Source organism: Sycon ciliatum, chromosome 6 (genome assembly GCF_964019385.1).
Source record: "Sycon ciliatum chromosome 6, ocSycCili1.1, whole genome shotgun sequence".
NCBI classification, from domain to species: Eukaryota; Metazoa; Porifera; class Calcarea; order Leucosolenida; family Sycettidae; genus Sycon; species Sycon ciliatum.
In genome coordinates, this window is record NC_088648.1 from 17,212,682 (window position 1) to 17,226,915 (window position 14,234).

General features: G+C 45.6%; 1 protein-coding gene across 2 annotated transcripts; it reads right to left on the reverse strand.

Moving 5' to 3' along the window:
- Window positions 1–1,952: 1,952 nt before the first annotated feature.
- Window positions 1,953–12,652, reverse strand: LOC135819513 (low-density lipoprotein receptor-related protein 1B-like). Of its 2 annotated transcripts, none has more exons than XM_065332734.1 (5): window positions 12,472–12,652; window positions 8,270–8,341; window positions 5,624–5,920; window positions 3,459–3,533; window positions 1,953–3,215 (listed from the first exon to the last, which is right to left on the reverse strand). In XM_065332734.1, exons 1-5 carry the CDS (start codon window positions 12,536–12,538, stop codon window positions 2,827–2,829), a joined length of 900 nt encoding a protein of 299 aa, XP_065188806.1. In that variant the 5' UTR covers window positions 12,539–12,652; the 3' UTR covers window positions 1,953–2,826. The 2 variants fall into 2 exon arrangements, with proteins under 2 accessions (XP_065188806.1, XP_065188807.1); XM_065332735.1 differs by having other exon boundaries at window positions 5,624–5,917; window positions 8,273–8,341; window positions 12,472–12,651.
- Window positions 12,653–14,234: the final 1,582 nt, after the last annotated feature.

Sequence of the window (14,234 nt, forward strand, 5' to 3'; positions counted from 1 at the left end):
CATGTACATGTAAGCTCAGCAAAGAAATAGCGCTCGGAAAACTGGGGGAAAGGAAAATGAGGTGCATGCGGATAACTCGAGAAGTGGGATAGGATTGAGAAAAGAATTCAAAAGATGGACGAATCATGTACACAGTGGCGTTGCTGAATGCAGACAACTTGCCAGTTTCAACCAGAGAGAAGTGCAATACGAATCGTTACTACATGCACTCCCTGGTTGAAACACCCATGAAGTCCCATGCACACACCTCAGACCTCAGACCTCAGACATGCCCATCGCGGAAGCGATGATAGCGAAGAGCTATGTTAGACATAGCAACTTGTGCTGGGTGTAGTCCCAGCACAAGTTGCTATGTCCAAAAAGAAAAAAATGCACACACACACACACACACACACACACACACACACACACACACACACACACACACACACACACACACATGCCAGCCCTTGGGGATAATGCTTCGGCAAACTAGAAATCAACAGATCATGTTCTGCTCGAAAAGCACAGAAGTTGGCAGAACAAGTCAACGCTTACAAGTTACAGTAGGCAGTTGCTCGCGTTCTGCCACACTTCTTTATTCAATAATCCCAGGCAAGAGTACATAACCCGGGTTATGTACTCTTGATAACAAACCTGCACGAGACTGTGAGTAAAACCATTTCTAAAACGTTTTTAGACATATCTGCGCCATTTGCTCTTGTTGCGGCATTGTTGTGGCGACTACCTCATGGATGCTCTGCAGCAGCAATGCTATTGCCTGTATAGAGAACAAATTGGCTGGCAGAATCACATTGCGCTACAGTGTAGCTGAATCCTGAAGCGAGTTGATGGGTCGGGGCCTCTCCGTTTAGCACAATAATCCTGTCTACTCCTTTTAAAACATATTTTACAGTACTAACGTTATCATGGTGTCTCTACATATGTGCAATAATACACAAGAGAGATTGGAAGCTTTGTCACAACTCTCAGTTTCATGTATTACTACGATCATCAGGCAACTACTAAGTGCAATAAAAAATATTATGCTTTTCACATGTGCATTAGCTCGAGAAAGGGAAGGACTTAGTAATGGTAGTTTGCTATTCCATCAGTGCATTGGTAAGTACGTTACTCCCTAACTAAAATAGAACTGGCCAAAATCAAACATCCTAAATTTTGTCTTTGTTCCTTCTTGTCTTTTTGTTGGCATCAGTGACTAACGCCCCACCCCACAGAATCCATTACTACATGATTGTATTGGCCGCTATAAAGCTTCAGGAAGCGTGACTCTTCTATTTTCCCTTCGAAACCTACACACATGACTCAGTTCAATCAAGAAAATTATCGTAGTCCGCGATGGATATCATCAAGAGTAGATAAACTCTTGATATCATGCAGCTGTTCTAAGTTCTAGTATGAACTGTATTCTTGGCTATGAAAAACCTGCAATCGCCACGCAAAGTGGTCATTGGCTACCCCAGCCATGTATTGCTTGGAATAACACTAATTGCACATATTGCACATTGCCTCCATCATTTTACATTGCATGAATAAAGTGTACACAAATGTCGATTCAGCTTGTCTTATTGATTGCGGATGTCAAAATTTAATTATTGTCTCCTCGCCGTTTGTTTAAATAAAACTAAAACTAAACTTTATTCAAATTATGCTGTGTGAGTGTGGATGCACTACACTACATGTAACCAAGGCAAGAGAAATACTGAGCTACCTGAGAGCATATATGCATACGACAATTGATGTAACTCAGGTCAGTAGCAAGATGCTACAGTATATTTGTTTCCGGAGTGTTGAGCCCGGCGGCAGCGAGTAACGATGGGGATACATCAAGGACTGCCTGATCCCGTCGCAGCACACACACACACACACACACACACACACACACACACACACACACACACACACACACACACACACACACACACAATGTACAAGTATGCGGGCGCAATGTGTAGCTTAACCAAACAGCCTCCAACAATACCAGGCATCAAGGCAGGAACAATGTACACTGTAGCAGTATATGTGACGGGAGTCATTAGAATAATGACTTGTTTCGGGCAAAACTTGGCAACGATCTGAATAAATAGTTGAATATGTAAGCAGTTTAAAACCAGATCAAGTGACTTAGAATGGGGATTTAAAAAAAACAGTTGGGTTCCTATAATAATAATAATAATAATATTACTGGGGCTCGCAGGTCCACAGTATTTGCCTATGATGGTGCTAATGCGAGTGTGAGGGTTCATGATATGCCAGAGAACAGTAAAACTACATGTACTTACAACACTGATTGACTCTATTGGCGAGAGACTGCATGTTGTATGAACCGTATGGCGGTGAAAACTCATGGCTAAATATGACATTCATTATACATGCACCAGATTGAGACGGTGCAATTAGTGTTGGGAGGATAAAATAGGTGTCGAGAAACAATGGTACATGTAACTCAACGAGGGCACCGTAGATGGGGACAAGACGAGACGAATCGAACTAAGACCATGGATGCTCAGTTAAATCTTGGGCCCTGTGTTGTATTGGGTACTAGTACTTGATGGTAAGATAGAGTTATTGGTCGTGATGCTCATGCACATCACCATCACCGAAATGGCCATCAGCATGGGGCCTACGATCAAACTACACGGTGCCGTGGTATACTATGTGCTGATATGCTAGCAGCCGCCTTACTACACACAAAGTACTCGCTCAGGCTTTTCGGCCTGGAGATGAGAATAGGCATTGGACGAAGCGGCACGGCGGTCGTAGTAGCGAATAGAGCTGGGAGGGGTGGACTGTGGACAGTTCCCCCATGACTGGTGCTCAGGGCTGTTATTTCCTGCACAGCTTGTGGTAGCGCTTGACCGTATGTAAGAAGCCGCGTTTCCAGCCTCGGACAATGGTGTCCGAACATGGTAGCTTGACAAAGTGAGCGCCAGCACTGGGTGCACCAGCGGAAGGAATAGTGGAGGTTGCTGAGGACAATTCAGTGGGGTGCTGCTGGTCGTGCCCATCATCTTTGGTGAAGTATCCCAGTGGAGCAGCAACCAGGTGTGTTTCTCCGTCAGTCATGGAGTGATTGCAGCAGGCTCTGCCAGTGGATCCGGACACACTCACAATGTCATGCTGGTGAAGATGCTGGACGTTGGGCATGGGTCGATTGCTCCAGCGCTTACCAATCACGAAAGCATGCAGCGACTCAACGTAGACAGCCCGGAGAACTGACAGGGACAGAAAGCAAACAGGGGGAAAGTAGTTAGACAAGAAAAAATCTTTAGACGTACATTATGTAGGTGAATAGATAATTATATTATAAGTAATGGATATTGGGGTGCTTCCTCCATGCAACAAGATACAAGAGCAACCCTACAATGCTTCCATACCAATTGACCCAGGGTTTCGCCATAGGTATGGGCAAGCAGTATGCCTTTAAGCCAAAATCGCATCGTGCTTTTTAAGCTTACCCACAATAGTTTGGTCACTGCAGACAAGATTCTCCAAGTCTTCTTCACCCAGGCCATTCTCACAGCCTGTATTCCCTGCGAAGCAAAGGACACAGAGGAGAGAGAAAGAGAGACGCAGTGGTACATGGTGGTCAGCGTTAGATGTCATGTTTCGGGGATTACTTAAAAAAATGGATGGAAGAGAGGGGAGGGGGGGGGGGTATCACAACAAAGCAATCCAGACTGTTTCACGAGTGATTTCATAGATCATGCTGTATCTCATTACTCTTGCCTGATGATTGCCTCCTGCGTGAAACTCGGAGTTGGAACGAATTATTCATCATCTCATTTTCGGTCTTCGACGACTTTGCTGGTGGGGACCTACTCACGGCCCACCGCCTTATTAGGAGCTGCATCTGTGCCTTTTAACCCTTTCACCACTGTCGACGTATATATACGTCATGACGTGTGCATCTGCCCCACTGACGACGTATATATACGTCCTCGGTGTACGTCGCGTTTGTACTGATGCCTCAACATCAGTGGGGCCCGGAACTGTTCCTCAGTGGGCTGAAGGACCTGATCGACGTGTACGCAGCGTATGTGGCCAGTCTGCACAGCAGAACAGCCGCGAGCGTCGAGTTTGAAGTGCGTATTTTGGCATATCGTTCAAATAAATTGTTTTGCTCAAAGTTCGTTTTCGTCATCTTGCCCTGCTGTTTCTCGGCAAGGTAAGTAGCTCAACTACTCTGTGTCGATGGAAGGAGTCCTGTGAAGCAGTGTGAGGCGGGTAATGACTCTGAGGATGATTCTGGAGACAGCGAAATTGTGTCGGAGTCGTTTTCTGAGGATTACGAATTTGCTGCTATTCAAAAGATCGCAGCTGGCTCGGACGCAGGGGATGCTGGAGACCAAAGAGATTTGGAAAGCGATGCTGAAGTCTCTGACACCTAGGCATGGTGTTCTGAGCAGGAGCTATCTGGCGTGAGCCCGTTTGCTGAAGTTCCTCAAGTAAACTGCGATCAAATTCGAAGGTCAGATTTTTGAAAATATTTGAATTTGAAATCAAGTGTACTGGTCAGACATGCATGCAGATCACAATAGAGATGTGCATACCGCGTACCGGTACATGTAAGTATTGTATGTTGAGTACAGAGCCAGGCACCTACAGGATGGTGATTGCCATCTAATATGAATCCAGAATAATCCAGAATAGTCAACAATTGTGCAATTTTGAACCACTATCAGAAATTGCACAGCCGATTGTTTCTTGAATTTTCATGCGTACGTACACCGGTACGCAGTATGTACTCGGCTGTTTAGGGAATGCTTCAGACTATTTTGGTAGCTGGATTGTCTTGCCAGTGAGTGTCCAAATCAGAGAATGAGCTGTATTGCATTCTCTATCAATATGACTTTACCTGTGCGCGTACGTACGTACGCGTGCGGCCAGTGATGATTCACCCTGGGATGCGCCGAGCACAGTGAGCCAACCGCTGCCACTGCACCGGCTGCTATTATAGCCGATGCAGTTGCTGTGGTTGCTACTCCAGTTACTCGGCATCCTCACTGTCCATCACATGGTTTTGTCTTGAAGTAGGTAGGGCTGCTGGAGGATTCAAGCTTTACGAGGCGACCAAGAAAAAAGAAAGACCCATTCTGGATCGCGCAGTCGCATATGATTCAAGCGCCGTATAAAACGAGTTGCTGTACTCTAGTCTAGGTTGCCGTAGAACACCAGGATCATATCAAGCTTGTTATATGACATTTCTCCATTCTGAAGTCAACACTGACCAGTTATAGCACTGCTTGCCATTGCTTGTCTGATCTTTGTCGTCAATTGCCTAAATTGAATGAATTTTGAGGAAAAATCGCCAAAAGTCGCATATCTAAATATGGTGTTATGAGTCTCGTACAATGAAATCCTACAAAATTTCTTTGAATTCACAGTGCATATGTCCATACCCAACATCTCCAATCAATTTTGGACCAGAATAGGCATTTTCAAAAATTGCCATTTTTGGCCCAGTGGGAGGTGATTTTCCGGTCAGGGCTGAAAGGGTTAACTGTGCAGGGTGGTAGCGTTTCTAGTACTTTCTACGGATGCTGAACATTCAGTCTGGCTGAGCTGAGTCTCCAGCGAACCATGAAACAATTCTACTTGTTTTAAAATAGGTCATGCTTACCACAGTCGGCTTCGTCTGCTCCATCAGCACAGTCACGCAGGCCATCGCAGACGAACGATGGCGACACGCAGCAGTTGGGGCTCATCCGCTTCTCCTCCGCCACGGGACAGGAGCCGGGCGAGGTCGACGAGGAAGCGGAGCACCTCGCGGGCAGTTCGTCGTCGCCACCCGGACAGTGGATGTGCCCATCGCATATGTGATGTGCGGCGATGCAGGTGGGCTCCACATCTGCCGAGCCTTGGTCGCCTAGCTCAGGCTGCGTAATGGGGCAGGAGAAGTGATGTGGAGGACACTCTGGAGGAAAAATGTGCAGAATAAAGATTTCAAATGGGATACAATCATACTGTATACGCATGCAATTCATGTTTGCAGAATGTAGTTAGATGACACGCAGATTGAGTACATGTGCATACATGTATAAGTACTGTAAAGCGTGAAATTTTCGCGGCGTTTTTAGTTCGCGTTTTCAGAATCCGGACAAGTTTGCGAGGTTTTAATTTTGCGAGTGCAAAATTTGCTACTGTGGCATTCATGCTAAACCTTTTATTTTTTGATTGATTTTATTTTTATTTCACGGATCCTCCAGAGGCAAATAGATGCCTATCGAAGGGAGTCTCCTATATAAGTATGGAAAATGAGAAAGTATGTTTTAGGGAGAAGTTGTAGAAGATACATTAGAATATAGAGTACAGAAGAAGTAAATTCAGTACTTCGGGTAGTACATTGCATGCTAATCATAATGAGAATTAGAAAAGCAGCATTGCGGACTACAACCTTTCCGCGGTTGGCAGAGGTTTATCTATAATACTGGTTTTTTAACCAGTGTTAGGTTGTAAAATTATAATACCATGATTGTACATGTATCGGGCGTCCTGCATGTCCCTGAACCGGGACCATGTGAGCCGGGCGTTGCAGTGCATGGATTTTAAACATGGATTGTATGGAAACATGGAGTGCATGGATTTTAAATAGGGCTGAAACAATTATACTGATAACTCGCATATCGATCGCTAAGGGTGCAATCGATAATCGTTAGTGTTCGAAACGAGTGCTAATGATTTCTTACGCATGCATACCAGCAACAGTATTCTAGCCATTGCACTCCATCCGGTAATGAACACGGGTGCAATCATGTACTTTCAAGCGCAGCTAAATTGATTTGTGGCTTTGAAAGAGATCAGGAGAGAAGGCTTTGTCTGTTCGGTTCATTTGTGGGAGAGGTCGGAGATGAAAGAAGTTGCCAGAGGGTGATGAAAAGATTCTTCACTCTGGAAACAAGATGAACTACTCTACAGTCTGTTTCAAAAAGATTAGCAATCAAGTTTGGGTCTTAAAAAGTATGAAGATAAGGGAAATTTGGACAACAAAGTACATAAAACGGCTTGTTAGGACACGGCAAATTGTTCTGTGAAGGTTTCGGAACAATTGGACCAACCATTAAGGAGTTAGTATTTCGGCCAGGTTTCTGGCCTTCTCCCATGGTTTATAATTTGCCCTGGAAGCCAGTATCGATTTGTTATCAAAACCCACGATTTATCCCTTCCTTTTTGGCCTTGTGGTTATGAATGCTGTCTGCTGACCATGAAGTTGTGAGTTCAAATCCCAACAAATCTTCAAGTCAAACATTTTTTCTTCATTTTTTCATTGTTTTGGTGATCACGCTGGTACAAGACAACAAAAATTGAAGAAGGCGGCTGCGCCAAACGACTTGTTGTTGGAGCTCGCGTTTCCTGCTGAACTGACTGACACTTGACTGGCTCACGCCATGTGAAGTTGTGAACACACACAACACTGAAACCGTGTGAGTGAACACGGAAGTCATTGCGCTGTAGCTACGTGTTGTTGAATACACCGGCACATCGATCGATCGATTTCTGTTTGAGAATTATTTTAGTATTTGAAGATCGCCAATTTATTTGAATTTAGGAGTCAACGCCGTCTTCTATCAGCTTTCACAGGCGTCTGCTTTTCTCAAAATGTCGTCGAAGTCACACGGATAGCTTTGCCACTTCAAGGCCTTGGGAATGAGTCTGTGTCGATGCCGTTTTCGTCACATCGTGAGAGTAAATTGCATCCGCGGCAGCTCAAAGAATCTATTTGGTCACAAAACGGACGCATCCCGCTCGTCAAAATTAATTTACCACACTTTGAAGTTTCGACATGTCCTCTCTGACTCCATATCGATACGAGGAAGAACTCGTTTGTTGTAAACCAGACGAACACAAAGTCATGTACGAGTACCGACGTCAGTGAGTTGTCATTTTTCATGCTTTCGCGCGGAATATTTCTTCGAGTTCACAGTGAGTTTTTCCAGGCAGCGCTCGAGCCGTCATACGGTAAGACGGCAAACTCCCCGGGCGATCGCCAGGATTGCTAATCTTTTTGAAACTGACTATAGTTCATGTTGATAAAACCAGCCAGATGTCAACAGTGCGATGCGGCAAGTTTCTAGCGTAGCAAAGGCATTGTGGAATTTCTTCATTATCTGGTATTCGAGCTACATGAGTAGGGCCGACAAGAATTGATAAAACCAATATATCGAGAGTTAATGATATTGGTTGATCGTTAGGAGTTACTGAATGATCGTTTCAGCCCTAATTTTAAACATGGTTAAACCGACTGGTTACACCACTGGGAATATCAGCTCACCATTTGCAGTCTGTGGTGTCGTGATGGCTGCCATCGGCACAGCAACAGATAGCTGCAGCTGGCCGAGAGCTGCAGGTAGAAGAAAACACAATACGTAAACGAACAGGAATATTGAAAACGGCGGGGATCCAAGCGGCAGGAGAAGTGGAGACAGCCTACTGTGATGGCCATGCCGAGTTCATACCGGTATGGCATGCATGTCGAGTAAAACCTGTCAAGGCGACCACTCGGATAAGCCGACCACCTGTCCCAGAAGACCACTGGAACCAGGATCAAGGGATGGAAAATTACCACTCAAATGACCCTTGGCACGGAGACCACCTGGTAATAGAGACCACATTTTGAAGGTCCCTGAGCGGTCGTCTTAGACAGGTTCACTGCATGGTATATTGTACTCTGAATCTTTTCACTTTGTACACTTTGCGATACTTCCCAAAGAGTAGGCTAGGGGATGGAAGAAACGTGAGATCACACAAGCACAAATCCAATTATGTAGCCCTCAAGACTCCATTCCGCAGCTCTCCTACTCGCACAATAGCCAATGCCTTAGCTTGCCCGGACTAGCTATTGTCGTCGCCACTCATATCATAGCTATAGTATACTGTACGAAACATGAAGTGCACACTCTTGTACCGCGTGTGAAGCCCTCCTGCACTCTAGTCCAGGTTATCTATACCGGTTGGCGCTTGGCAGCGATTCAGCGATCCTTCAGATCAGCATCAACTTGACCCAGGGCTAATGTGCATGTACGATCATGTAGTGGAAAGTTCTCGACCGGACGGGTCGCGGAGGAATCCAATGTTATGAGGGGCGAACTCGATCTTGAGATTTTTTTAATTGGTGACTCGACCCACTTCACTTGCTTCTCTGCACCGCCGTTACATGCCCGCGCAGAGCCTTCGCAATCTGGACAAACGTTCTTCACTCATACTATTTTAATTTTCAACAACACTGGACAGACTTGATTACACATGACTGTATGTGATGACTTGGCACACGTACATTATGCATGCACATTATTGTACATCATCAGCAAGGGCAGAAGAACCTCTTTGAACTGTACAACTACGTGTACTTAATACTGCATATGACTAGTATTTCCAAGACAAGGAGCTTATTTTACTCTTGGTATTTCTGGCAAAGAGGGTGCAGAACAAGCACTAGGAAAGAGAAGGCCTTGAAGGCCACAGGCGTATTGCGTAACACTGTCCTGGATATCGGGTCACAGAAGCTTTCAAACTGCATAATTATAGCACAGAAATCAACCCTCTGCCCCTGATACATGATAAGGAGAGTAGGAGCGTGTGTATACTCTCGACGATAATAATTATACCTTGACGAACAACAAACTGCGACTTCTGGGAAGGTTGATACATACTGTGACATATTTGAGTCCACGCCAACCAGCGTACCAATCAGCGTGGCTCCCCACTGTGACCGATACTAAAGGCAATAGTGACTGGTGGTGCGAACATATCGTGTGACCTTCTGGCGCTCGGCCAAGCACGCCGTGACAAACGTGACGCGCTATCATTGATGTGCAGCGGTAAAATAGCTGCGGCGGCAGAGCGCTAGTTCACTCCAATCAAAACTCAAAAAATGTTACCCAATACCTGTGATACTGATAGCAGTCGAAATACCAGCAAAGCTCGAAAGGAATGCCGATAAAGACAGTGTGGATATAGTGACAACTGCCAACGCTCTCCTGATGCGAAGATTTGTAATGTTGTAATGCTCTCGTTGATACCTGTACATATACATGGCATTGTACTTGCAAGCACCAAGAGTATAACTTCCCAGGGCTAATGACTCTTGTAGAAACTGATAGTGCTAGCATGGTGAGACTCTCCGGATGCGAAGTTCACACCAGTTGGCAGGTACTGTAGAGCGGAAAGTTGCGATTTGTTCTTCGTGACCAGCAGAGCTCCATGTACACCAAAAGTTGTTTACAAGGCAAGAACTGATGGTGTCGTTCCAACACCAGATCTGGGTCATTTAGAACTTACTAAGTCTTGAGGATTATCAATTCACACAACGTTATCCATTCCTTGAAGGAGTTCGAAGCTAGACGTTCTAGACTTTGCCTGCAGACTGACACCCTCAGGTTTCACAGCTGACTTTGCACAGTGTGTCTACACTCTACAGACAGTGCACTGCACCAGAGCTAGATGTAGGCTATAGTCTAGTCTAGTAGAGTATGTGCTGAGTCAGTGTTCATGGCGTTCATTGTGCCCGATGGCTCCATTAACCGGTTGTTACAATACCATGTCTTAGTTACATTGTTAGCTTCTTTCTCTCTTTCGAGCCGTGGTTAACTACAATAGTGCTATCAGTTCTATTGCGATGTAGGGCAGATACACTGCAGGAACGTGCTGTCACGTGGGACTTCGATATCTATGGACACGATAAACGCGGCAATTAATTACAGTACAAGCAACTCCATGAACCCTCTCTCCGAACAGCTTGCCCTTTTTTCCCCTACACTGATAGTGATGTCAGTTTGGTGTTTCAGGACCATCGTTATGCGGCTGCCGCTCGAGTGCCTGGGGGCTCGTCTGTAGAGTCGTCAGGTTGAAGCATGATTGTCTACTTGACCGGAGAAAATACATGCTCTCGACGTTGGCCTTTCCCTCTCTTCAACAGCTAAGAGTCAAAGACATTTGAATATAGTGTCCAGAGATCTTAGGAAGAATCTGTCAAATCAGTATTATTCTATTGTTTTCTGAGTATAGCATTAGCAGGACCTCAATCACATGCTATTAATCTGCGGCCGTGATTTCAGACAGCTCTCGAGTCCCGACGCGATGCCATGCAAGGGCATCACGATAATAACAGTGATACTAGATAACACACACAATAGTTATTACAAAAGGCTATTCCGGCTAATTGCAGATAAGACAGTTTGGTTGGAGCCCTCTATTATCTGTGCCACCGACCAGCTGTAGGTCACGTCCCTTGTGCGAGTCCGTGACGACCACGCGTATTCCTCTGCCGGTCAGGAGCGACCATGGTACATACGAGTACATAATTATCTTTCCCAAGTTCAGCTCCCTCAATCTTATGTCAGTTAATACAACTAACTAAACGTTTGACTATGAGTACCTACATACCTGTACAATCATGCACATGCATCATTATTTTAGTACATCTACATATACATCTGTGCCTGATTGTTCTCGCGATGTCAATGCGAAAGTGATCAGTCGCTTTGTCGCTGCAAGTGTCACGGATTTTACATGGTTAAAGTGCGAGCAACACTAACTAAATTTGAAGCAAGTGGAAAATTGGTGTGAACGCTGAAACGTTTTGAAACGTGCTGACTCCTTCTTGGTCCTATCTACATGTAGTACTAGTACCTGTACCTGGCTTTGCAAATCTTCAATGCTGCACTAGGATAGTTGGTTTTCACTACCGCGGCTCCATGCTCTGGGTGGCCTTCTACCATACATGTATTTCACCAGTGACCTTTATTTGACTACTGTATACAGTTCATGTATATAAAAGTACGTGTTTTGTAAATTTTTAACCTTCGCTTCAAACCTATGATTACGTGGAGAAGTGCCTTACAATTCAGTGACCTTGTTCCATGCCCAAAACAAAACTCCACTGGTGAATCACTCTCATTCACGGTCAGAACGGGTGGCTGTGCTTAGAAACGTCCATGGACTTCGGAGAACGCAAGAGATGCACAAAGGGTCGCCTCTCTTCCCGTGTAGCACGCTCAATGTTATAACTAACCAATTGCATGTAGGCACTAGTAAACATATCACAATTAGGTTCGTCAGAAGTTCAACAGCCGTTCCGCAGAAAGCAGGAGTCTCATTGTATCATCGACACACCATTTTCTCCGCACACACAAAAGCACTGCTAATGTTTGTCCAATCTACAAAGCACGGGAGGTCGGCGGTCGTCACTCCTTCAACTGCACATCGGATCGGTTCAGTCCGTTGGCCCGGTGAATTAAGAAAAACACAACCACAGGGGTTATGAACTCTTGCAACCAACCAACCAACCGCACACGCCACCAGGCTCACAAGACTACACAAGTCCTGGTTTAGGGGTCTCATGCTATCGATGGGATACGCCTAGCGCCTGACAAGGGACAGCCCCGCAAACACCCGTCTCACGCCGGCATCAGAGTATACAGGAGGAGGACGTGCCCTAGACGGGCTAAACTATTACGACATTGTTCCACTTACCGGACAGGAGGATAACGGCCGGTAGCGGACACATCTTGATGAAGTCAGACACCCAGGAACACGACATTATAAGCCAAGTTTCTGGGATCTGTGATAATCAAAAAGTTAACCAACCGTGGCGCTGCAGGAGAAAAGTGAGCAAGATACGGCGGCTTCGACCTTCGACTCGCTTGCTTTATACTGCGGACGAACTCGTGGAGGAGGGCATACGTTCGACGCTCATAGTCATACTTACAGCTCGTGCGATTCAAGAGGTTGGCGTTCCCTCTCGATCCGCAGCACCCTTTAGTTTTGGAGAAGGTAGAAACGAATGCTATGGCGCATGGCAGGGCCTCAGCATCATCGCCGGTGTGGGGAGACCATTTTGTATTGCTTGCAGACGATGGTGCCATGGTCCTCCCCTCGCATACTGATGGCTAGCTTCATGTACGTGTACATGTATGTCCAAGGCCAAGTAAGTTAGTTGGGCACTAGCACTAGCTGCTGCAAGTGGAACGCGAGGTGGGCGCGTGGCAGCAATAAAACATCGTCAAGCACACAGTTAGCGCGTGCTCCACAAGCATAGCGGGTCGGTACGCGGTCCGCACTAGAAAGTAGTTACAATAGTTAGTTCGCTCAACACCCCGCGGGGTCACAGGTTCATCTCTTCGAAGGCCGCGAGATAAGCTAGGAAAGGCGGAGGGCCACGGGATCGGAGGTAACCAGTCTACTTCGAGTATGGAGATGAGCAAGTCTTGCCTGGCCATTGAACTGAACATGAAACTCAGGGTTGCAACAAGCTAGCCTTGCTCCCCTGTTATCATGGCTATCATGGTTATACCGTCTGTATACATGTACAGTGCTGACAACTGAAATCCGACCCCCTTGGCGGCGCGGCTCGCCGGCAAGGGGGTCGGATTTCAGTTGTCAGCACTGTACATGTATACACACGGTCTGAAAATGAAATGCACTTCAAATTCATGTACCTGTAATTCTGTATGATTATAATGCAGTACAAGCCTGCCTCATTGAAACAAATGAAAAGCGAACTCCTGTTTGTAAAAGTAGGTTTTTCTCTTATTTCTCGATATAAATGCGAGCGCATGGGCGTGGCTTTCACCGGTCCCAAATACAGGGAAGGATTCATTATACACTAAAAATATTTTGGGATCAACAGCTTGCCCTCGTGATGCTTCAACCCTGATATTTTCAACAGAATCGGACAGAAAGTGGTTTTTGACCTCCGATAAACGGATATCCGTTTCCCACACGCGCACGCACACTTCCCCGCACGCACACTAGCACACGCATGCGCGTACTTACATACACCCATCTCCATACACACCTCTATCCGGTTGTGCACTTTCATTTCTCTCGGGGTTTTTTTTTCTTTTCATTTTTTCACAACCATCACATGTAGCAGAGCTCAAAAGAGATAGAAGCGGAAAGGTTAGCATTTGCTGCCCTGTACGCGAACTGTTCTATTATTATTATTACTCAATCTGCGGACAGCATGCTGTTTCGTTCTTTGTGACCTCCTCAGCGCAGCACAGAGAATATTACTATTATTATTATTATAAACGGATATGATGGTGAATGTGAAGATGCCACTGCTGCTTTACTTACATGTACATGTATGGTCGAATACCATGCATGGTGGAAAAGACACACTTGGTGAAATAGCGGCAACTGCATGCCTACGGTACCCACATAAGGTCTTTTAACTTGAAGGAAGGTATAACAGTTTACTGATTATGCCAACAGCGTGATATTCCTGACGGTGC

Bases quoted from the DNA above. Each gene is read 5' to 3' on its own strand.
- LOC135819513 (XM_065332734.1), bottom strand. From the start codon at position 12,538: ATGTCGTGTTCCTGGGTGTCTGACTTCATCAAGATGTGTCCGCTACCG. The intron at 5,921-8,269 runs AGCTGATATTCC...ACATTTTTCCTC, and splicing joins ACCACAGACTGCAAATGGTG to CAGAGTGTCCTCCACATCAC. The intron at 3,534-5,623 runs GTAAGCATGACC...TTTGCTTCGCAG, and splicing joins AGCAGACGAAGCCGACTGTG to GGAATACAGGCTGTGAGAAT.